At 35.8% G+C, this 26,013-nt stretch overlaps 1 protein-coding gene and 1 long non-coding RNA gene across 6 annotated transcripts in view; one reads left to right on the forward strand and one right to left on the reverse strand.

Annotated features, from left to right (window-relative positions):
- PPP3CC (protein phosphatase 3 catalytic subunit gamma) overlaps positions 1–26,013 on the forward strand; it is a 179,700-nt gene that overhangs the window by 108,586 nt on the left and 45,101 nt on the right. For all 5 annotated transcript variants that reach the window (XM_077152751.1, XM_077152753.1, XM_077152752.1 and 2 more), the window contains exons 9-10: positions 14,434–14,559; positions 15,289–15,363. In XM_077152751.1, coding sequence (XP_077008866.1) covers positions 14,434–14,559; positions 15,289–15,363 — 201 coding nt within the window. The remainder of the gene's footprint in view (positions 1–14,433; positions 14,560–15,288; positions 15,364–26,013) is intronic.
- LOC143677129 (uncharacterized) overlaps positions 1–26,013 on the reverse strand; it is a 53,897-nt gene that overhangs the window by 24,586 nt on the left and 3,298 nt on the right. The window lies entirely within an intron of this gene.

The raw sequence follows: 26,013 nt of genomic DNA on the forward strand, positions 1-26,013 counted from the left end.
GAGCTGAGACTCAGCATCAAGGGATTGAGAAAACCTTCTCAATCAAAAGGGGGAAGGGTGAAATGAGACAAAGTGTCAATGGCTGAGAGATTCCAAACAGAGTGGAGAGGTTATCCTGGAGGTTACTCTTATGCATTAAGTAGATATCACCTTGTTATTCTAGTGGAGAGGCTAGAGGGAACTGCCTGAAAATGTAGAGCTGTGTTCCAGTAGCCATGTTTCTTGATGATGATTGAATAATGATATAGCTTTCACAATGTGACTGTGTGATTGTGAAAACCTTGTGTCTGATGCTCTTTTTATCTACCATGTCAACAGACGAGTAGAACATATGGAATAAAAATAAGTAATAGGGGGAACAAATGTTAAAATAAATTTAATTTGAAGTGCTAGTGATAAATGAAAGCAAGGGGTAAGGGGTATGATATGTATAATTTTTTTTTCCTGTTATCGTTTTCTTTTTCTGTTGTCTTTTTCTTTTTCTGAATGGATGCAAATGTTCTAAGAAATGATGAATATGCAACTATGTGATGATACTGAGATTTACTGAATATATGTGTAGAACGGAATTGTATGTTAATGTTTTTGTTTGTTCTTAATTTTTTTAATTAATAAATAAATTTAAAAAAAAACAGTAACAGTCACCCCCAGAGAATTTCTTTTGCTGCTCAGATGTGGCCTTTCTCTCTCTAAGCCAATATGGGAAGTGAACTCACTGCCTCCCCATGCCCCCAGCATGGGGCATGACTCCCATGGGTGTAAATTTCCCTGGCAATGTGGGACAGAAATCCCTGATGAGCCAGGACCTGATATCAAGGTATTGAGAAAATCTTCTCAACCAAACGCTGGAAGAGAGAAATGAGACAAAATAAAGTGTCAGTGGCTGAGAGATTTCAGTTGAGAGATTATCCTAGAGGTTATTCTTACGCATTATATAGATATCCCCTTTTTAGCTTATGCTGTATTGGAGTGGCTAGAGCAAAGTACCTGAAACTTGAGCTGTGTTCCTGTAGCCTTGTTTCCTGAAGATGATTGTGTAAAGATAAAGCTTTTACAGTGTGATGTGTGATTGTGAAAACCTTGTGTCTAATGCTCCATTTATCTGGAGTATGGACAGGTGAGTAAAAAATATGGATAAAAAAATAAATAATGGGGGGACAAAGGTTCAAATAAATTGGGTAGATTGAAATACTAGTGGTCAATGAGAGGGAGGGGTAATGGGTATGGTATGTATGAGTGTTTTTTTTATTTCTTTCGCTGGAGTTATGCAAATGTTCAAAAAAATGATCATGGTGATGAATATACAACTACGTGATGATATTGTGAGCCACTGATTGTACATCATATGTAGAGTGCTTATATTCAAGAATGTTTATATGTTTGTGTAAGTTTTTACAATAAAAATATTTATATATATATATATATATATATAATGCCGATATTACTTGCAGGAAGATGGCCGAATAGAGTAGCTCAAGTTCAGGCCTGCTCCATGGGAAAGTTAGAGAAGGGATGGGAGGGTGATTGAGACCGCAATTCAAGAGTGCAACTGACCTCGGAGAGCCTTTTGCACCACACAGGGCAGCCATGGTTACAGAGGCTGAGGAACTGAGAAGCAGAAAGCTGGACCCTGGCGCAGAGGCACAGAGCCCATGGGAGTACATGGACAGGGAGCTGGGGACTAGGAATTAAGCCACGCAGCATTCCCTGAATGCGCTACCCTCACCAGTGCAGCCCCGTGACCCATGACTCACCCCATACCCCAAGCACCCATACCCCGTCACCTGCTCCCATTCCCCATGCTCCAAGCGCCCCTGCCCCACCAGCCCCCAGTGCGCATACCCACCCCACATCTCACCCACCAAGTGCAACCCAACCTACCTCTCTTGTACCCATCCCGAGAACTACCTCCCCCTCCCTGTTCCCTGCAAGTTCTTGCCAGTGCATAAAGGCTATGGATGCTAACCTCCATACCCTGGCTAATCCCCCACTGCCCATAGTGTCGCACAGCCTCACCCTGCCCCCTTCCCCCCGAGCTCTGTGCATCAGTTTACAGCACTCCTGGACTCATGCACATGCATGGGCCCCCAATCACGTCCTTCTGCTCTGGGAACATCAGTTTGTTTCCTAGACCTGCATGTGCACACGGCCCTCAGTCACACTTTCCAACTCTGAGAAAGTGCTGAGCTGCTCAGCCAGGTCACATCTGCCCCCAACACACGAAGGCATAACACTGACATGCTGCCACAGCTCTACGCCTGTGCACAAAGGACACTGCACCCTAAACCAGCATATACCAGGGTTTCGCCTCCCAGACTGGTGCACCTACACAGCTACATCCTTCCTGGTCACTGGGCGCCCACATTTACAAGCATCAGTGTAATATCCCCAACCTGCACCTATACCTGCTGTGAAATGAATCACTGCACTATTGTGCCCCATCCTGTACCCTGCTCCCTGCTGCACATCCAACTCACAAACACAAGGGCTTAAACTACTGAAAGAAATCACTCCCAAAGTAAATCAAGATATTTACATGCGGCAAAAACAATAGACGATCACTAAGCATATTACAATGTGACAAATATAACCCTGCTAACAACCAAATTTAAACTCCAGAGGAGACACAGATGTTGGAAAAACTAATCAAAGATGTTCACATAACTCTACTTAATGAAATAAGTGGGATGGCAAATGACATAAAGGAGATCAGGAAGACAGTAGAAGAGCATAAAGAAGAATTTGAAAGTATAAATAGAAAACTAGCAGATAGCACAGAGACTAAAGACTCTGTGGACCAAATGAAAAACATACTAGAGGCACATAGCAGCAGATTTGAAGAGGCAGAAGAAAGAATAAGTGGTATAGAGGACAGGATAACTGACTTCAAAGACTCAAAACAGCAGATGGCAAAAAAGATGGAAAAATTTGAATTGGATCTCGGGGAAATGATAGACAAAACAAAATGTACAAATATAAGAATCATTGGTGTTCCAGAAGGAGAAGAGAAGGCAAAGGGCTAAGAAGAGTAGTTGAAGATATAACGGGGGGAAATTTCCCAGCTGTTATGAAGGGCATGAATGTACAAGTCAAAGATGCCCAATGAACTCCAAACAGAATAAATCCAAATAGGCTTTGCCGAAGACACATATTAATCAGTCTGTCAAATGTTGAAGAGAGGGCAGGCCACGGTGGCTCAGCAGGCAAGAATGCTTGCCTGCCATGCCAGAGGACCCAGGTTCGATTCCAGGTGCCTGCCCATGTAAATAAATAAATAAATAAATAAATAAATAAATAAATAAGTAAGTAAATGTTGAAGAGAAACAGAAAATTCTAAAAACAGCAAGAGAAAAACATTCTACTAAATACAAAGGAAACCCCATAAGACTAAGTTCAAACTACTCAACTGGCACCATGGAAGCGAGAAGACAGTGGTATGATATATTTAAGATCCTGAAAGAGAAAGACTTCCAACTAAGAATTCTGTACCCAGCCAAACTGCCCTTCAAAACTGGGGGAGAGATTAAAGTTTTCATAGACAAACAAGTCCTGAAAGAATTTGTCAACAAGAGACTGGCTCTTCAAGAAATACTAAAGGGAGTTCTGCTGGTTGAGAAAAAAAAAAAAAAAAAAGGAAAGGGAGGTCTGGAGGAGGGTACACAATTGAAGAATACCAGTAAAGGTAACTTAAAGGATAAAAAGAGAAAGGGAAAAGAATATATAGATCTGACAAATAAAATAAAAAAGATAAAACGGTGGATTCAAGAATGCCTTTTCAGTAATGACTGAATGTTAATGGACTAAACTTACCAATTAAAATATACAGATTGACAGAATGGAAATATAATCCAGTATATGCTGTTTTTTAGAAGAAACTCATCTTAGACAGAAGGATACAAATAGATTGAAAGTGAAAGGATGGAAAAAGATTTTCTACACAAGTTGTAACCAAAAGAAAGTAGGAGTAGCTATACTAATATCAGACAAAATAGATTTTGAATGTAAAGACATCATAAGAGACAAAGAAGGGCACTATATACTCATTAAAGGGTCAATTCACCAAGAAGATATAACAATCATAAATATTTATGCTCCCAATCAAGGACCTCCAAAGTACATGAGGCAGACATTGGCAAAACTGAAGGGAACGATAGATGTTTCAACAATTGAAGTAGGAGACTTCAATACAGCACTCTACTCTATATATAGAAAAAACAGACAGAAGATCAACAAGGAAATAGAGAAGTTAAATAACTTGATAAATGAATTAGACCCAACAGACATACATAGGTCATTGTACTCCAAAACACAAGGTTAAGCATTCTTCTCTAGAGTTCATGGAACATTCTCCAGGATAGATCTGGGGCACAAAACAGGTCTTTATAAATTTAAAAACAATGAAATTATTCATAGCACTTTCTCTGATCACAATGGCATGAAGCTAGATCTCAATAACTACCAAGACAATAACATTCACAAATATATGGAGATTAAATGACACACTCTTAAAAAGAGGGCAAAAAAGAAATGCTAGAGAAATCAGTAGGTATCTGGAGACAAATGAAAAAGAGAATAAAATTTATCAGAATTTATGGGATATGGCAAAAGCTGTGCTGAGAGGGAAATTTATTGTCTTAAATGCCTATATTAAAAAACAAGAAAGAGCAAAAATTGAGGACTTAACAGCTCACCTGGAGGAACTTGAAAAAGAACAGCAGACTAACCCCAAAGCAAATAGAAGAAGAGAAATAACAAAGATTAAAGCAGAGATAAGTGAATGGGAGAACAAAAGAACAACAGAAAGAATCAATGACACCAAAAGTTGATTCTTTGATAAAATTGATGGGCCCCTAGCAAGACTGACAAAGAAAAAAATAGAGGGGATGGAAATAAAATCAGAAATGAGAAGGGGTGTAAACCACAGACCCTGAAGAAATAAAAGAAATCATAAGAGGATACTATGAACAACTATATGCCAACAAACTAGACAATTTAGATGAAATTGACAAATTCCTAGAAACACAAACAAGCTGCACTGACTCAGGAAGAAATAGAAGATCTCAACAAACCAATCACAAGTAAAGAGATTCAATCAGTCATCAAAAATCTTCCTATAAAGAAAATCCCAGGGCCAGATGGCTTCATAGGTGAATTTTATGAAACATTCCATAAAGAATTAACACCAATCCTGCTCAAACTTTTCCAAAAAATTGAGGAAAAAGGAACTCTACCAAACTCATTTTTATGAAGCTAATATCATTTTAATACCAAAACCGGGTAAAGATGTTATAAGAAAGGAAAACTACAGGGCAATCCCCCTAATGAACATAGATGCAAAAAATCCCAACAAAGTATTAGCAAATTGAATTCAACAACACGTTAAAAAAAATTATACACCATGACGAATTAGGGTTTATACCAGGAATGCAAGGATGGTTCAATGCAAGAAAATCAATTAATGTAACACAGCACATTAACAAATCAAAAGGGAAAAATCACATGATCATCTCGATTGATGCCAAAAAGGCATTCAACAAAATTCAACATCCTTTCCTGATTAAAAATACTCCATAAGATAGGAATCAGAGGTAACTACCTCAATATGATAAAGAGAATATATGAAAACCAATAGCCAGTATCATTCTCAGTGGAGAGAGACTGAAAGCCTTCACCTTAAGATCAGGTACAAGAAAAGGATGCCCATTGTCACCACTATTATTCAACATTGTTCTAGACATTCTAGCTAGAGCAGTCAGGCAGGACAAAGAAATGAAAGGCTTCCGAACTGGAAAGTAAGAAGTAAAACTCTCATTATTTGCAGAAGATATGATACTACACTTGGAAGATCCTGAGAAATCGACAGTAAAGTTACTTGAGCTAATAAACAAATTCAGCGAGGTGGCAGGATATAAAATTAATGTGTAAAAATCAGTAACATTATAAAGCCACAGTTGTCAAAACAGCATGGTACTGGCACAAAAACAGAAGCATTGACCAATGGAATAGAATCGAGAATACAGAAATAGACCACCAAATCTATGGTTAACTGATTTTTGACAAGGCACTCAAATCCTCTGAACTGGAACAAAATTGTCTTTTCAATAATTGGGCATGGAAGAACTGGATATCAATAGCCAAGAGAATGAAAGAGGACCCCTATCTTATACCCCACACAAAAATTAACTCACAGTGGACCAAACACCTAAATACATGAATTAGCACCATAAGGCTTCTAAAAGAAAACGTAGGGAAATATCTTCAAAACCTGGTAATAGGAGGTAGCTTTCTAAACTTTATACTCAAAGCACAAACAACAAAAGAAAAAATAAAGGGGAACTCCTCAAAATCAAATGCTTCTGCATCTCAAAAGACTTTGTCAAAAAGATGAACAGGCAGCCAATTCAATGGGAGAAACATTTGGAAATCACATATCAGACAAATGTTTGAGTTGAATCATCCAACTCAACAACAAAAGAACAAACAATCCAATTATAAAATAGGCTAAAGATAATAGGCATTTTTCTGAAGAGCAAATACAGATGTCCCAAAAGCACATGAAGATGCTCATTTTCACTGGCTATAAGGGAAATGCAGATCACACCTATAAGAATGGCTGCTATTAAACAGGAAACTGTAAATGATGGAAAGATATGCACAAAATGGGACACTTATGCACTCCTGGTGGGAATGGATAATGGTGCAGCCACTATGGAAGACTGTTTGACGGTTCCTTAGGAAACTAAATATTGAGTTGCCCTATGACCCAGCAATAGCACTTCTTGGTATATACCCAAAAGAGCTGAAAGCGATGACACAAACAGTCGTTTGTATACCGATGTTCATAGCAGCATTATTCACAATCGCTAAAAGATGGAAACAAACCAAATGCCCATCAACAGATGAGTGAATCAACAAAATGTGATATATACATACAATGGAATATTATGCAGCAGTAAGACGAAATGATGTCCTGAAGCACATGACAAGATGAATGAGCCTTGAGGACATAATGCTGAGTGAAATAAGCCAGACACAAAGGATAGATACTGTATGATTCCACTTTTTTGACCAGCATAAAGGTATAACCAGAGGCTTGTAATACAGAATATAGGGGACTTAGAGATATATAGAAACTAGAGATGTGTGAACAGTTAGCTAATGAGGTTGAGCTCCAATGTAAGGTAATAGAAGGGAGTGAAGGTGGTTCTCTGGTGGGTCTTTAAGTAATATTACCACATTGAGGATGTAAAAGATTGAAAAGGGTTGTATAGACCTATGTGTCCCGTTGATTAATACTAGAGATATCTTGTAAGAATTTCTTAAAAGATATGATTCGTGTACAAAGAGTGTTTAAGTTCAGGGTACAGGGGGAAACTTCTATTGCAGGATGTGGGCTGTGTTCAAAAGGAAAACATCACTACCACAGCAACAACAGACATAAATAATGGGGGGAGGGAAAGAGTTAAGAGGAGGTTTAGAGTTAAGAGGAGGTTTAGATTTCCTGTTTGGTGAGGGTGTGTTTATTGGTTTTTTTTCTATTGAGAACAATGAAGTTATCTAAATTTGAGAATGTTGATGGATTGTGGACTTTGGGCATTATACATGATGCCCGATGAATGCAGGTAGCTGAAGGATGCACTGACTGAGAAGTAGATTGGGGAATGATTGTATATACTTATGAACAAAGGTTTTAGTACTACAAGATGAAGAAAGTCATGAGGCATGCAATAATGTGAACGAACATTGGGACATTTAGTGAGACAAAATAAGCCAAAAAGAAAAGAACAACAATGGTATGGTCTCCTTTAGAAAATACTTGTAAGAAAACGGGGGCCTACATGATAAGCTTTTATAGCAGACACATTTGAGTCCAGAGTGGTGGATTTTGAGAGGCTGTTATATATATATATATAATCTGATATTTAGAGATAAGAATGAAGCCTATCAGGTTGGGGTTAAAGTAATTCAGAACACAGGGGTAAGGAAGACAGTGTCTGTATTTTAGAACCACACATACTCTTTGAGACCAAAGGAAGAAAGGTTTATTTGGTCTGGAACTAAAATTTTCTGTAGCAGATAATCTAACTCAACCTATCTGTATAGCTCATTTAAACAGCTGAAACACAGGCAGCCCAGAATAAGAAAGAGGTCCTTCAATCCTGTATAGATTATTGTAACACCTGAATACATCCTAGAGTATATAAGCAGATAATCAAAAAGTATTGGCAAAGTCCCTTGAGGGATGGGAGAAAGAATATGGAACTGTTAAACAACACCCAAATCAATAGACCATGCCCTTGATCATGAGGCTTACTCTTGTGAAGCTTACATAGTGGAGAAGCTTAGACTATCTATAGGTATGCCTCAGAGTTACTTCTGAAGGACGTCTGTTGTTGCTCAGATGAGGCCTCACTCTCTTTAAACCAAACTCTGCAAGTGAAATCATTGCCCTCCCCTCTACGTGGGACATGACATCCAGGGGTGAAAGTCTCCCTGGTGATGTGGGAGATGACTTCCAGGGATGAATCTAGCCCTGGCACTGTGGGATCAACAATTCCATCCTGACCAAAAAGGGGAAAAGAAGTGTAACTAATAAAGTATCAGTGTTAGAAAGAGTTCAGGTAGAGTCGAGATGTTACTTTGGAGGTTGCTCTTAACCAAGCTTCAGTTAGACCTTGCTACCTTTCATAACCTGTCAAACCCCAATCAGGACCATTCCAGTCAATCCTAAAGAACACCCAGCACAATATATAAGATTCCACAAGTGTTCCATGTACTAGAGTAACTTTCCTGAAACCTACAACCTCCAGATGGGTCCCTAATCCAGAAAAGTCCTGAAACCTAGAGGACCCAGCCTCTCTAGAACATCAGATAGCTCCATCTCCCTACCCCAAATTATTAACAGACCCTTCCAATTTGAAAAAGTTAGAATGGCCATAGCCCAAACACCCCTAAAGAGAGGGATGGAATGATCAAAGGTGTTGGTGGAGTTATACAGTGAAGATAGGATTTAACAAATCTGAGAACAGCTAGAAGTAAAAACCTGGAATTGTGGAATTGTAACCCTTGTCAAACTCTGAAATATGTTCTACAACTAGTTGTGGTGCTGTGTTTTGAAATGTATTGCTTTTCTGTGTATATGTTATTTTTCACAAAAAAGTTGATTGTGATGATAAAAAAAAAAATTTAAGCCTTCTAGCCTCCTATGTTCTGGAGCAGCTAGAAGGAAAAATCTGAGAGGATGGTATGGTAGCCCATGACAGACTCTGGGATCTGTCCTGTAAGTACTTGTTGATGAGTACTTTGAAAACTCTTGCTTTTTTATTTCTTTGCTTTGTATATATGTTATATTATACAATAGAAAAGTTTACATATATATATATAAATTTATAGTGTATTTAGTCAGACAGTAATATAGTTACCCTTCATTCTCTTTGGTTGCTATTTGCATGTGTATTAGTTAGGGTTCTCTAGAGAAACAGGATCAACAGGGAACATTTGCAAATATAAAATTTATGAAAGTGTCTCATGTGACCATGGGAATGCAGATCCAAAATCCTCAGGGCAGGCTGTGAAGCCGTCGACTCTGATGGAGGGTCTGGGCGAACTCCACAGGAGAGGCTCACCGGCCGAAGCAGGAATAGGGCCTGTCTCTTCTGAATCCTCCTTAAAAGGCTTCCCGTGATTAGATTAAACATTACTCATTACAGAAGACACTCCCCTTTGGCTGATTACAAATGGAATCAGCTGTGGATGCAGCTGACGTGATCATGATCTAATTCTATGAATGTCATCATTGCAACAGACACAACACACACTTGCCCAACCAAACAAACAGGTACCACAACTTGGCCAAGTTGACACATGAACCTGACCATGACAGCATGTAATACCTTTCTCCATCCTTTAAACTCTTTGTGATCTTATAGCGAAAGAATATCTAGCATATGGATGAACACTGTTGTTTTAATCTAATCTGCTAATCACTGTGTTTAAAGGAAAGTTTAATCCATTTGTAAGCTTAATGTGTAGAGTTTACTTCTGCCATTTCACTATTTGTTTTCTGTATGTCATAGTGTTCTTTGTTCCTCAGTCACTTATTACTACTCTTCTGTTTTTATTGTTAGTTGATTTTTTGTAGTGTGCCTTTTTGATTCCCTTCTTTTTTCCTTTACTACATATTTTTTAGCTCTTTTCTTAATAGTTACCTCTACTAACATTATTTACATTTTCTTATGACTTTATATAACTGTCTGTGTTCTTTCATTTTAGCTCTAAGAACTTTCTTTAGCATTCCTTGTAGGACATGTCTACTAGTAATGAATTCCTTTGGGTTTTGTCTATCTGAAAATGTTTTAATTTCTCCTAATTCTCCCTGAGTAGTTTTGCCAGATATAGAATTGTTAGTTGACGGGTTTTTGTTTCAGGGCTGTAAATATGCCATCCAACTGCCTTTTGGCCTCAGTTTCTGCCCAGATATCATCTGTTTTTACTGAGACATTTATCTTATATCTTATAGGGTTCCCTTGTATGTTATGAGTTGCTTCTTTCTTACAGCTTTCAAAATTCTTTGTTTTTAGGTTTCAACAATTTGGACATAATGTGTATCTCTTTAAGTTCATCCTTCTCAGAGTTTGTTGAGCTTCTTGATATTTTTTTTCATATCTTGCACTAGATTTGGGACATTTTTGGCAATCCCTTTCTCCGCTTTGTCTTCAGGGACTCACATAATGTGTCTTTTGGTATGTGTCATGGTTAGGGACAGGTGTCAACTTGGCCAAGTTGTGGTACCTGTTCATCTGATTGGGCAAGCGTTGGCCTGTCTGTTGCAATGAGGACATTTCATAGGATTAGGTCATGATCACGTTAGCTACATCCACAGCTGATTCCATTTGTAATCAGCCAAAGGGGAGTGTCTTCTGCAATTAGTGATGCTAAATGCAATCATGGGAAGCCTTTTAAGGAGGACTCAGAGGAGACAGGTTGCATTTCCTGCTTTGGCTGGCGAGCCTCTCCTGTGGAGTTCATCCAGGCCATCCATTGGAGTCATCGGCTTCGCAGCCTGCCCTGTGGATTTTGGACTCTGCGTTCCTACGGTCACGTGAGACACTTTTATAAATTTTATATTTGCAAGTGTTCCCTGTTGATTCTGTTTCTCTAGAGAACCCTAACTAATACAGTATGCTTGGTGGTATCTCACAGGAACATCAGGTTCTATTCATTTTTTTCCTGCTCCTCAGACTGGATAATTTCTATTGTCTTATATTCAAGTTCACTGATCCTTTGTTTTTCTTACTCAAATCTGCTGTTGAATACCTCTAGTGATTTTTTTTCATTTTAATTATCATAATTTTCAGTTCCAGAAATTCTTCTTGATTCCTTTTTATAATATCTATGTCTTTTGTTGATATTCTCATTTTCTTCAGACAGCCTTTCCTTAATTTACTTTAGTACTTTGCCCATGGTTTCATTTAGTTCATTAAACATATTTAGAAGAGTTAATTTAATGTCTTTGACTACTAGTTTCAAGGTGAATTTTCTGAGGAATGGTTTCTGCTATATTCTTTTTTTCCTATGAATGGGGCGCATTTTTCTGTTTCCTTGTATGCTTTGTAATTTTTCATTGAGAACTGGACATACTGAGTATTATGGTATGGTATCTCTGGAAATCAAATTCTATTCCTCAGGCATTGTTAATTTTTGCTTGTTAGGGCTAAAGCCATCCATTTGTGACTTTTCCAAATTATTTATTTTTTTCCCAACTGGGAATGGGAGGGAACGGTCTCTTTAAATACCTTCCACAGGCTTCATGCTGTGGGGATTGAAACAATGGCCACCTGTGTTGGCTCCTCCAGTGATCAAAAGCAACAGTAAGCATTCAGAACACAGAACCCTGATTTTTGAAGGACAAGGTCTTCATTGCCAGCTCCGTCAGAAATGAGGGTTGCAATACCCACACCTGCTTGCCAAGAGGCCTGGGGGAATGGGATGGTAGCAGCTAAGCAAAGGTGAAATTCATCAAAATGCCAGTCTCTTCATCCAGTTCTTCCCTGGACAATGGAAGTGTTTCATTAGACTCCAGAGTTCCAAAACAGTTTTTTCAGAGAGTTCCTGCCACTTCAATAACTGTTTTGGCAGAGGGACTGATTCCTGGAGCTTCCTACTCCACTGTCTTCCCCCAAAGATCTTTAGAAAGCATTTATTTTACTTAAGTTTTTCCAGCCGTATGTTTTCTTTTTACTTCTCCGTGTTCTTCTCTGAGCCTCACCTATCCCACAATTCTCTGCATCTCTCTAAATCCATTGTTTCATGTTTTCTTTTCCTAACATTTCCAGCTAGCAACTTAGTTTTATCATTATTTTTTCCTTTATCAAATATATATGCTTCTACAGTTAAACTTTTCTTTAAGGAAGCTTAGTAGCCTTATTCCTTATATTTTTGATGACACCTTTCCTCTCTCACTTCCTTTTTTTAAACCTCATTATTAACGGTATCTATTGATTGCCCAATAGGTTTATCAGTGTTTGAAACTGACCCATAGTACCTAAATCAGCAATTACAATACTAATTGCCAGCTCTTTTTCCCCCCCTCTTTTTGTCTCTTTTCCCCCCTCTTTTTAAGCTGATTTTGTTCTTGATTATTCTTTCAGTAAACTTGTAAAGTCACAGTCCATTCTACCTGAGTTTTCTGTCCACTTTGACATAATCGGTAACTTTATCTTCTTGAAATAATCTTATTTTCCTGGTTGTTTCTTTAAGCATACTTTAGTAAAAAAGGCAGAAAATGTGACATTTAAAACAATCGCTTGTGCTATCCAATTGCTCCCAATAAGTATGGAATATAAGTACCTTTCTTCTTTAAGAAGGAAACTCGATGTCCTTCTTTTCCTTCTTCTCTTTCTTCTATTATTTCTTTTCTTTCTCACATATTCTTTACATTTGCTGGTATCCACACATATTTTTTTTATTCCACCGGTTATGTAAAAGACCCACAAAGTCATGATTTTTAAAGATTTCTTATTCCTTTTTTTCCCTAGCTACTGGGAACACATTCAAAACTAGTGTTTTTAGCTCTCATTTCTAATCCTCCACTATTAATGTACATCTCTCATCTCTTCTTCCTGTGTAAGTTTAGGAAATTGTTGAACAATTATGTATTCACCTAACCTAAATAAAGTACATATAAATAAAAATAATGGGGCCTGTACATTGTGTCCATTCTTAGATTTTTGAGAGCTGGGGGTCCTATTTTCATGTATTTTCTTTATAATCTATGGTGTACATTTTAAACACTCAGTAACAAAATTTTTGAGAACATAGACTATAAGTTATTCTATAAAACCTAAGAAACAAGAACCAAGAGATGACCTTTATTTGTCATTTCTAGAGAACGATTATACCCTATTCTGTTTTTCTGACAACAGTAAGAATAATTAAGAGAGTAGTGCAAACAGTATTGCTAGTGATGAAGACTAAGGAATTAGATTTTAAACTTTAAAGTGTAAACAAAATCAGTGTGGCACCAGAGTATGGAGTGCAACTATATATGCTTGTTAAAATTAAACATTTATAGAGTGCTAGCAATATAGTTTGCATAAAAGAGGAGGCATTTTTGAATCCACTATATTGCATGTATTGATGACTAAATTGACTTTTGAACATTGATTGTAACTGCTTGAAGTTTACAATTTCTGTCCCCCCAAAATGAATGGATTGAAATGCTAGCAATTAATGAAAGGGAGGGGTAAGGGGTATGGTATGTATGAATTCTTTTTTCTGTTTTCTTTTTATTTCTTTTTCTGAATTGGTGCAAATGTTCTAAGAAATGATCATGATGATGAATATACAACTATGTGATAAAAAAGAATGCTCTTATCGTATGTTAATTGGGTTTATTAATAAAATTTTTTTTTAAAAAGGATAACTTCTGTATTATGACATCCCAGAGAATAAAATCTCTAACTAGTGACTAGCAAAACAGGCTGTGATTATAGAATGAGTGGTATTTGCCCTCAAAGTAGAGTTGTAATTTTAACCATTTAGCCTCTAAAGAAAATTATGAAGGATTTTTCTCAGGTAGGTACTGAGATTTTACATTGTTATTATGCACGGATACTTTGAAGTCTCCAAGCTGTTTCCTTTGTACTTTCATTATATGAGTTCTTCAGATAACTTTATTTCTTGGGATAATTCTTAAGAGAATTAACAGTTATAACATGTTTTAAAATCTTCCATCTAGGGAGGTGCGATGGTGGCTCAGCAGGCAAAATTCTAGCCTGCCATGCCAGAGACCAGGGTTTGTTTCCCAGTATCTGCCCATGCAAAAAAAAAATCTTCCATCTGTCCTTTTCTGGAAGGTACACAGCTGTATGACGCACACCAGCTGCCATGGCACGTTCATTTATTCACAGATTTTTTTTTTTTCCATTTTAGCTGCTGTGCTGAAATATGAAAATAATGTCATGAACATCAGGCAGTTTAACTGTTCTCCACACCCTTATTGGCTTCCAAACTTTATGGATGTTTTCACGTGGTCTTTGCCTTTTGTTGGGGAGAAAGGTAAGAAAAATAAAGCATCTGGACCACCAGCTGTCTTAATTTGTGATTAAGTGCACCTTTATATTTGCATGTACCTCTCTTAATGATTCAGAAAAATGTTTTTTAAGTTATCAGAAATGTTTTCCATTTTTTTTTCCTCTACAAAAAATTTTAATGGTACTTAATCAGTTCTTTAAGTTATAGTCTTATTTATTTTGCTTTTCTTATCCTAATATTAATTTAAAGTAGCTTTCCTACTATGATCTGGATACTAAATAACGTAGCCATGATACATTCCTGTTCCCTAAGTTATTTCTTTAGTGCTAAAGAGATTAAACAGGAAATATTCTCATTAGAATTCTATTTGCACAACTACACAGATTAGCTATGCAAATACAAAGTAAGCCTGTTGAACATAAACCTTTTGGTCTAACTTCTTTGTTAGATGGGAGGGAATCTTTTTATATGCATATCCATGAGGAAAAGACTAAACGGCAATCTAGAAAGGTAAGCAATTATGGATTAGAATCTTACAAGATCCAGACTTTTATTGGAGCATTTTAGCTCCCTAATTCTATATAAAGCTGAAGGATTACAATTAATACAACTTGTTATGTACTAGTCTTAATAATATAATAGCAAATCATTTTGTTTACATTTATTTAACATGTATGTTTATATAGATAACCACATAATTTTAGAGAATAGCTTATTAATTGTGTAAATTTTGGATTATTTTATTTTATGTAGTTACAGAGATGCTGGTTAATATTCTCAACATATGCTCTGATGATGAACTGATTTCTGATAATGAGGAAGCAGAAGGTAAATTTGATTTTGCTTCATTTGAATTAGAAATTAAGAACTTTTAGTTTGGGTTTGTTTTGAATAATTTTCTTTGTTTTATGAAAAAAATAATTATGTTCATTGTATAAAAATTAAACTTGGAAAATAATGGAAAACCGTAAGTAAGAAAAATCATCCATAGACCCACAGTCTTATAGATATCCACTGTTAAAGTCTACTATGTTTGCTGTCTTTTATCTTAGCATATATACATAGATTTTTTTTCATTTTTTTCTTTTTAACAAAAATCAGGTCATAAAATATTGTAACCTATTTTTTTCATTTAACAGTATCATTAGTATTTACTGTTTTATTTTAGACTAATTTTTAATGGTTACACAGTAGTCCATGTCATTCTTTGCTTAACCAGTCCTCAGCTGCTATTGGCTTTTTTCCAAGGTTTTACTTTTAAACCATAGTTTTGAAAATAGTTATAAACCCTATAATTTTGAAAATAGTTATAGATAAATCATTGCATATACCATCAACAACCAAAGTTGTTAGTTAATAAAGATCCACCAGAGAACACAAAGTCCATGCTCTCAATAGTTTTTGTTATTATGGGGGAGGAAGATAAAAAGTAAATAAATATAAGTCAGATGGAAGTCAAGCAATATAAAGAAATCAAGAATAACATTTTCTTGATTATTTCCATAGGGTGAATTACAAGAAATAGAATATCTGGGTCAATTCATGGGTGAATAACAAGAAATAGAATATCTGGATCAATTCATGCTTAGAATTTTAAATCTCATACTAGTAGCCTCAAAAAAGGCTGTATCAGTTTACATTTTGTGTGCATGGTACTTAGTTCACAGTGCTGTTTTCCATCAGTGTTTATTATTTCTGTAATAACAAGAAAAAATATTTAGTGAAATTTCTATAGGACGGTGTTTTAAATTTTTAGTTTGTATTTTCATGATGACTATTGAACATTTTTCCTGGTCTTTATTGGCCATGTTTTTAATTGTGAAATCTTCACACACATATAGTCCATACATGGTATATAATCAATGGCTCATAATATCATTACGTATTTGTATATTAATTATCATGGTCATTTTTAGAACATTTGCATCACTCCAGAAGAAGAAATAAAAAGAAAAAAGAAAAAACTCATATATCCCCTACACGTACCCCTCCTCTCATTGACCACTAGTTTATCAATCTACCAATTGTTTTACCCTTTATCCCCCCTATTATTTAATTGTTTTTTATCCTTATTTTTTAAATTTATCTGTCCATTCCCTGGGTAAAAGGAGCATCAGACACAAAGTTTTCACAGTCACATGGTCACATTGTAAAAGCTATGTAGTTACACAGTCATCATCAAGAATCAAGACTACTGGAACACAATTCAACAGTTTCAGGTACTTCCCTCCAGCCACTATAATACACCATAAACTAAAAAGGGATGTCTATATAATGTATAGGAATAACCTTTAGAATAATCTCCCAACTGTGTTTGAAATCTCTCAGCTACTGAAGCTCTGTCTCATTTCTCTCTTCCCCCTTTTGGTCAAGGAGGCTTTCTCAATCCCATGATGCTAGGTCCCAGCTGATCCCCAGGTGTCCTGTCCCTTGTTCCTTGGAAGTCATAGGTGGGGGAGGGCATTGAGTTCACCTGCCAAGTTGCCTTAGAGAGAGAGGTATTGGCCATTTTTATTTCTCTTGTAAATTGCCAATTCATGTCTTTTGCCCATTTTTCTACTGGGTGTGTGCATGTTTTTTGTTATTCTTATTGACCAAGAAGGATCTTTAAATAGTAACATTGTGTTGTATACGTAGCCAATTATTTTTTCCTAATGTGTTATGGGAGGTTTTAAAGGTAGTTCCAAACTTTTCTGAGAATACAGGAAATCCTGGAAAGATGGTGGTACCTGAGTACAAACCTTTGATTGTCACACTATCCAACTCTCTGATAAGGTGATTCACTCAACTGGCAGGATAAGTAATTTACATAGTGAAGAAAGCTTAGCTCACTTGGGAATCAAGAGATTCCCTCACGTACTTACACTTCAGATTCCACAGTGAAGTTGCAGAGCAAATGGAGTACAGCTTGTTGATATCTTTATTTGTGGAACAGCAGATCACTACAAGGATCTAGTTCTTTTGAAGAAATAGTACAGTCAAATGAAAATGAAAACAAAATAACCAGGATGCTGAGTGAGGCAGGGCTGTCTGGAAGCTAGGGGCCCATGGTGCCTACTCAAAAGTTCACTGCCATGTTCTTTCTGCCCTGGCTGAGGGAATAGGCTGAGCCTGGAGGAGGGACAGCACTGCCATCACTTCGCTTGTAACACCCACCCTGCTGTGCACATCAGCCACAAGATCTGTTAAACTAATAGATACCATCCATTTGCTTAACTAGGGCTCAAAACTAAGATGGCAGTGTGTCTGCAATGATATAGCCTCAGGAACCTAGTGATATGGCCCCATCCTGACCAAGGTGACAGAGCAAGAAGCTTCAGGACTCCATCCATCCACAGAAGCTTTGAACAACCTGCAAGAACTGACAGAAACAACTTTTTCAAAACTCTAGAAGACAGTTAATGGACTGAAGTAACTCGAGCACCAAATCAACCAAAAAACTACTTGAAAGTGGTAGTTTCAAGTTGCTGCATCTCCCCAGCCCCGACCCATTACCAACTCAGTGCAGTGCCAGTTTATGCTCCCATGGTAGATACTTGGTTCTGCTTCCAGAGGGAACAGAGTATCCCTCATACACATACTGGGAACATGCATGTCAGGCTCAAGGTATCTGGGTGGTGGCCTGAGAGACTTGCTGTGTCAAAACTTGCCTTTGTGTAGAAGGCAGTTCACAGAACTCTTCTACATAATTTTCTGGCTGCGTGGGGCAAGGAATTGTTGACTGTAGCACATTTATTTCAGTACCCAGGACCATGAGGGAAATGTTTTCTAGGGAAGAGGGAACATCATATCCATGTAAGTGGAGGAAATCTTAGGGTCATATGCACGTGCCCAAGACAAGATGCATGCACAGAAAGGACCAGAGAGGCCCCTATGCTTTAGCCTGGAACTATTCTGTAACCTCTGTAAGGATAAACCCTGATGGAGACCACTCATACAGGTCAAGTTGCCAAGAATGGGAAGGGTGTTTTCTTTTTCTTTTGTTAGCACCTGGCATTCAAATAAAGCTCTGTCATAACAGTAGCTGGATACAAGCTTAGGAACAGATGCTGCAGAATCTAAATTCCAAGATTAGCACATTAAAATGTCAGAATGTCCAGTTTTCAACCAAAGATTATAAAATAAAAAGAAACAGGAAGCAATGGCCCATGCAAATGAAGAAGATGAAAGCATTAGAAACAACCAATGAAGAGGGCCAAATCTGGGACATTCCAGATAAAAACTTTTAAAAAGTGGTCCTAAATATGCTCAAAAAGCTAACAGAAAGTAAAGACAAAGAAATGAAGGAAATTAGGGAAATGACAGATGAACACAAAGAGAATTTCAATAAAGAGATGGAAATTATGAAAAGGAACCAAATAGAGCTGAAGAATATAGTAACAGAAATTAAAAATTCCCGAGAGAGGTTCAACAGAAGATTGGAACTGACAGAAGAAAGAATCAGTGAAGTGGAGATATGGCAGCTGAAATTATCCAGACTGAGGTACAGAAATTAGAAAGAATGAAGAGAAGTATATAGTGCCTGAGGAATCTGTGGGACACCATCAAGCATACCAATACACAATATATGCATTGTGTGAGTCTCAGAAGGAAAAGGAAAATAGGAAGGGTCAGAGAGAATATTCAAAAAAATAATAGCTAGAAACTTACCAATTTAACGAAAGACAAAACTGTACACATCCAAGATGCTCGATGAACTTCAAACAGGATAAACCCAATTAGACCCATACTACCATGTTATATTATAATCACACTGTCAAATGCCAAAGAGAAAGAGAGAATTCTTTGAAAGCCTCAGGAGATACTCAACATGTCATATACAAGGGAGCCTCAATAAGATTAAGGGCTTATTTCTCATCAGAAACCATTGAGGCACCATGAGAGCAGGGCTTTTTCTCTTTGGAGTGAAAATTCTAGTAATAGTGGTAAGAGTGCCATAACTCTGCAAATGTGATTAATCCTACCAAATGGCATGCTTGGGAGGGGTTGGAATAGGAAGATTTATGTTGTATATATGTTTCTACAATTTAAAAAAGAAAGAAACTAAAGCAATAATGACAGTTAAATACAATACACAATACTGGATGGGATCTAAGAATGGAAAAGAAAAGGTTCAAAAGGACATTATTGAAACTTAAGAAAAAATGGAACATAGGATGTAAGCATTATATCAATGTTAACTTTCTTGGTCTTGATAACTGCTTAAGGCAGGGTTACATGAGTGAATATCCTTGTTCATAGGAAGTGTACAAGGAGGTATTAGTTGTTCAAGGAGTATGATGTGTGCAACCTGCTCACAAATGGTCATAAAATAGGTAGGTAGATATGGAGGTAGGTAAGTCATAAGGAAGAAAGAAAGAGATGACAAATATAGCAAGAGTGGCAAAATGCTAAAATTCATCAAGCTGGATATCTGGAAAGGTGGGACTATGTTGGAATTCTTTGTATGGGGTTTAGTATTTTTTTGTAACTGACCTGTAAGCTTGAAATTAATTCAAAATGAAAAGCTTAAAGCACAAAATGATGAATTTAAGGTAGGGAAATATGAGATATGTGAGAAATAGGTATAGTAAAACTTATAGCCAAATCTAAATGGAAATGGAAATCACTGGAAACTGTTACATTCATTAAGAAAGTTTGTTGATTACTATAAAGATATGCTTACAAATGTATCAAAATTTGTATGTGGAATATTCATTGAAATATTTTCTGTAACAGCAAATGTTCAAAACAATCTAAATATTCCTCAGTAGGGAGCTAGGTAAAACAATTATGATATATCTATATGATATATATGCCCTTATCTCTTCAGGAAATACTATTTTTTTTATGCAAGCTTCCTTTCTCCCTTCTTCATCTAGTTAGCGCCTGTTCAGCTTATTATTAATTCCACATGGAAGACATTTCTCACCTGACTAGATCCAATACCCCTGTTATACTCCCTCATATCCCTGCCTACCTCTCTTTAATATTCATTAGAGTTGGAATTTTACATTTATCTATATTGTTACATGTAAATTCCCCTCAATATTGGGACAGTATTTAGTTTTGTTCACCATTATAACCTCAAAGCCAAGTAAAATGCAATGAAAGAGGTAGCTAAGTATTTGTTAGATTGAATTGAATGGTGTGCAACTATGTAAAGTAAGATGAGTGAATGAAGTAGGGCTATCAGAGCTGATAGGGAATATGTCTTAGATATTCTGTTTACTGATAAAGTGGACAGAATTATCTCATTCCCACGTTTTAAAGGGTATGTAAATATAAGCTGTTTCAGCATTTTTGTTTTCTGAAAGATGAGAAAGGGGCTTGCAGGTTAAGATAGTGAATTGAAGACATGTCTAATTGTAGCCCCTTCTGAAACCACACTTCAATAAAAGTTTATATATAAACTTAGTTATATATAAACTAAGGATTTCTACTTTAGTAAAGGCAGACTAGATAATTTGGGTTGATCCTAGCTCTTAAAATAACCAGGAAAGCTAGAGAAAATATTTTTTAAATTTGCTAACAAATTTTAACTTTGTTAAAAATATTAACTTTGCCAACAAGGTTGTGAAAAGTGACAAGGCTGAAACCTGATAAAGGGCAGAAATCCAGAGAGAATCCAACATTTGGGATGATTTCTCCCATAAGGACATTCTTGAGTTTCAAAATAGGAGGCTTTGAGGTTGAGCAGCATTTTAGATAGCCTGTGTGTGACCAAGCTAAAAATGTTGGAGCTGAGGCGATACCAAGAATCATGTAAAACTCCCAAATGTTGAAATTATATAAAGAACAGCCCTAGAAGGCAGAATAACTTACCTCCAAATCATTTCAGTACCTTAAACTTAATAAGATTGTCCTAGATGCCTGACTAAAGCAAACCTCTCCAGACAAGAAAACATCATGTGGGACCTTAAATGATTTCTACAAAGATTCTTTCAAATATAATATACACCTAATAAACAGAAATAGTCAGGCATGTGAGAAAAAAAGAGCATGAAAACAGCAAAAAAAAAATAAAAACAGATCCCAGCTGCTCTAGACTTGGCGTTATCAGATCAGACTTTAAAACAAGTATCCTTAAAACACACACACATACACAAAACACACAAGCAAACAAACTAAAAAACCTACGCTTACTATGATCAAGGACATAAAAAACCTGATTGAGAACTTTGGCAGAGAACTGATAGCAATGTGAGTTTTTAAAAAAGCAGATTTTATAAAGCACCAAAAGAAAGTTCTCTGACTGACTCAACAGATGATTTTAACATTAGATTCAATAAAATGAAGAATAAAGAATAAGTTAACTGGAAGATAGGTCCACATAAGCTATATACAATGAAGCACTAATTTAATAAAGGGACATACACAAGAAAAGCATGAAAGACATGGGGAATATAGTAAATAAGTCTCACATATGTGTGTGTTTGGAATCCCAAAGAAGAGGACAGTGAATGGAGTAGAAGCAATATTTGAAGAGAAAATGGATGAGAATTTACCCAAACTGGTAAAATATTAGGCCATACCTTAAAGAAGCCCCATAAACATGAAGCAGAATAAATACAAAGAAAACAACACCTTCACGCATTATAGTAAAACCAAATACAAAGAAAAAACAATGAAAAAAATCTTAAAGCAGCCAAGAAAAAGATTACTTTCAAAAAAGAAGAATTAAACTGACATGGTTTCTTAATGGAAACAGTAGAAACCACAACACAATGGAATAACATATTCAAAGTGCTGAAAGAAAATAACTGTTAACCTAGAATGTATATACAGCAAAAATACCCTTTAAGAAGAAAAGTTGAATAAGCATTTTCAGATACTTCCTGCCTTAAAAATATTAATGTTTATTAATTACCAAGAGATCCACACTAAATGTTCTAAATATTATTCAAGCAAAAGGAACATACCAAGGTCTAAGACCATAAAACATTTAGAGGAAAATGTTGGGAGATATCTTATGAAACTTACAATTGGAGGCCGTTTTATGGACCTTAAACCTAAAGCAAGAGCACTGAAGAAGGAAATAAATAAATGGGAGCTCCTCAAAATTAAACACTTTTGTGCATCAAAGAACTTCATCAAGAAAGTAGAAAGACAGCCTACACAATGGGAGACAATATTTGGAAATGACATATCAGATAAAGGTCTAGTATCCAGAATTTATAAAGAGATTGTTCAACTCAACAACAAAAAGACAGCCAACCCAATTACAAAATGGGAAAAAGACTTGAACAGACACCTACCAGAAGAGGAAATACAAATGGCCAAAAGGCACATGAAGAGACGCTCAATGTCCCTGGCCATTAGAGAAATGCAAATCAAAACCACAATGAGATATCATCTCACACCCACCAGAATGGCCATTATCAATAAAACAGAAAATGACAAGTGCTGGAGAGGATGCGGAGAAAGAGGCACACTTATCCACTGTTGGTGGGAATGTCAAATGGTGCAACCACTGTGGAAGGCAGTTTGGCGGTTCCTCAAAAAGCTGAATATAGAATTGCCATACGACCCAGCAATACCATTGCTGGGTATCTACTCAAAGGACTTAAGGGCAAAGACACAAACGGACATTTGCACACCAATGTTTATAGCAGCATTATTTACAATTGCAAAGAGATGGAAACAGCCAAAATGTCCATCAACAGACGAGTGGCTAAACAAACTGTGGTATATACATACGATGGAATATTATGCAGCTTTAAGACAGGATAAACTTATGAAGCATATAATAACATGGATGGACCTAGAGAACATTATGCTGAGTGAGTCTAGCCAAAAACTAAAGGACAAATACTGTATGGTCCCACTGATGTGAACGGACATTCGAGAATAAACTTGGAATATGTCATTGGTAACAGTCCAGCAGGAGTTAGAAACAGGGTAAGATAATGGGTAATTGGAGCTGAAGGGATACAGACTGTGCAACAGGACTAGATACAAAAACTCAAAAATGGACAGCACAATAATACCTAATTGTAAAGTAATCATGTTAAAACACTGAATGAAGCTGCATCTGAGCTATAGGTTTTTTTTTTTACTATTATTATTACTTTTATTTTTTTCTCTATATTAACATTCTATATCTTTTTTTGTTGTGTTGCTAGTTCTTCTAAACCGATGCAAATGTACTAAGAAACGATGATCATGCATCTATGTGATGATGTTAAGAATTACTGATTGCATATGTAGAATGGTATGATTTCTAAATGTTGGATTAATTTCTTTTTTTCCGTTAATTAATAAAAAAAAAAAAAAAAGTAACATACCAGATAAAATCGTGGAGATTCAGGATGAAATAAAGAGTAAAGATCGATGATGTTTGGGGAAATCTAATAATTGTAGACTTTTAAAAACAATAATAATGTTTTCTTGGATTTAAAATACGGAATAAGCAGTTTCATTAAATGTGAATGGATGAAAGGTGGATTGTCAGGTAGGACTGAAAAAACCTTATGATGTTTTGTAAGAGACAGATCTAAAATGTAAGGGTAAGAAAATTTTAAAGTAAAAGGACAGGAATAAATATAAAATGCAAACACTAACCAAAGAAAAACTGATGTAGATAAATATCACACAAAGTAGCCTCTCAAACAAAACTAAGATTACACTAATTTAAAATTGTATGTAATTAATATCACATCTTCATAATATACAGAGCAAAAGTTGACAGAAATACAATACGTTCAAATATCCACAATCATAGTGAGAGAATTTAACAAATATCATTCATAACTGATAAGCAAACAAACAAAATTGGGAAATTTGTAGAAAAATAGAACAGTACATTTAATGAACTTGACATACAAACAACACTGTACCTAAGAACTGTGGAATACAAATATTTTTCAAGCACATATGAACATTTCGAAAAATTGACCATATACCAGCTCAAAGCTAGTCACAGAGGTCAAAGGGTTAAAATCATAGTCAGTATGCTCTCTGATATTGTACAGTTAAGATATAAATCAATAACAAAAAGGTCATTAGAACACTCCTATTTGTTAGGACATTTTTAAATATACTTGTTAAATCATGGGTCAAATAAGAAATCACAATGAAAATTAGAAAATATTTTGTGCTGGATGAAAATTTTAAAAATAGTACATGTTAAAACTTGTAGGATGTATCTAAAGTCTATGCTTAAGGGAAAATTTATAGTTTTAAATGCATACATTAGAAAAAAAGGAAGTGGAAAATCAGCATCCATTTTAAGAAGTAAACAAAAAAATGGATAGCACAACTAAACCTAAAGAAAGTAGAAGGCATGAAATAAAAAGTTAAGAGCAAGCAATATTGACAAAATAGAAAACAAAATACAGTACAAGAACAGCAAAACCAAAACGTACTCTTTTGAAAAGAATACTAAAATTGATAACCCCTTGGTAAGACTTATCAAGAAGAAAAAAGAAGACAAAATTAACCAATGCCAACTGAAAAAGGAGACATTACCTCAGATCCTTTAGACATTAGGAAATAACAAGGGAATAAATGTGTAAGAGTAAATTTTAAATTGTATAGATTCCTTTAAATATATAACCCATCCAAACTGGCACAGTGTAGAAACTCTTAATTATCCCATACCTACCAAGAAATAGGATCTGTAATTTAAAAACTTCCTACAAAGAAAATGCTAAATGTGGGTAGCTTCAACAGCAGATTCTACCAAACATGTGAGAAAAATAACACCAATCTTACACAAACTCTTTCTGAAAATTTAAATGAAGAAATGCTCCCCCAACTCATTCAATGAAGCCAATAAAAGTATAACTAAAACTTGACATGGAGATGAATAATGTTCAAGATGTTATGATCCTCAACAAAAGATCAGCAAAATTAAACCAGCAATATACATATTAAGTACAATATCTCCCAATCAAGTTATTCTAGAAATGCTAAAAGATTTAACATTCAAAAATCAGTCAGTGTATACTAATATTCAAGTATTAATAAAAGGGGAAACTAGATGTGGAGTGTATGTGAACTCTGTACTGTCTTCACAACTTTTCTGTATATCTGAAACTTATAAAATTAAAAAAAAAAATGTTGTTAAAAAACCCAACCAGTGTAATTCACTGCATTAACAGAAAAAAAAATGTTAAAAATCATATATCAGTAGTACAGAAATAGTGTTAGGTACAATACATCTTTCTTTCGCAATATATCTTACTAGGTTCAAAAGGGAATTTCTTTAATCTAACAAAGGATATCTCTAAAGCTCCATAGCAAGGATCATATTTAATGGTGAAATGTTGAAAACTTTGCTTTAGTGACTGGGAGCCAGACAACGATGCCTGCTATCAATACTTCTATATGATATCATACTAGATGTCCTAGGCAGTATAGTAAAGCAAGAAAAAAATCCAAGCTCTAAAGATTGGAAAGGAAGAAAGGAAACTATGATTATTGATAGATAATATGATTGCATATAGAGAAAGTGTAAAAGAATATAAATCACTAGTATCAAGTGCATAAAGCTGC

The sequence above is a fragment of the Tamandua tetradactyla genome, chromosome 3 (assembly GCF_023851605.1).
Source record: "Tamandua tetradactyla isolate mTamTet1 chromosome 3, mTamTet1.pri, whole genome shotgun sequence".
Lineage (NCBI taxonomy): Eukaryota > Metazoa > Chordata > Mammalia > Pilosa > Myrmecophagidae > Tamandua > Tamandua tetradactyla.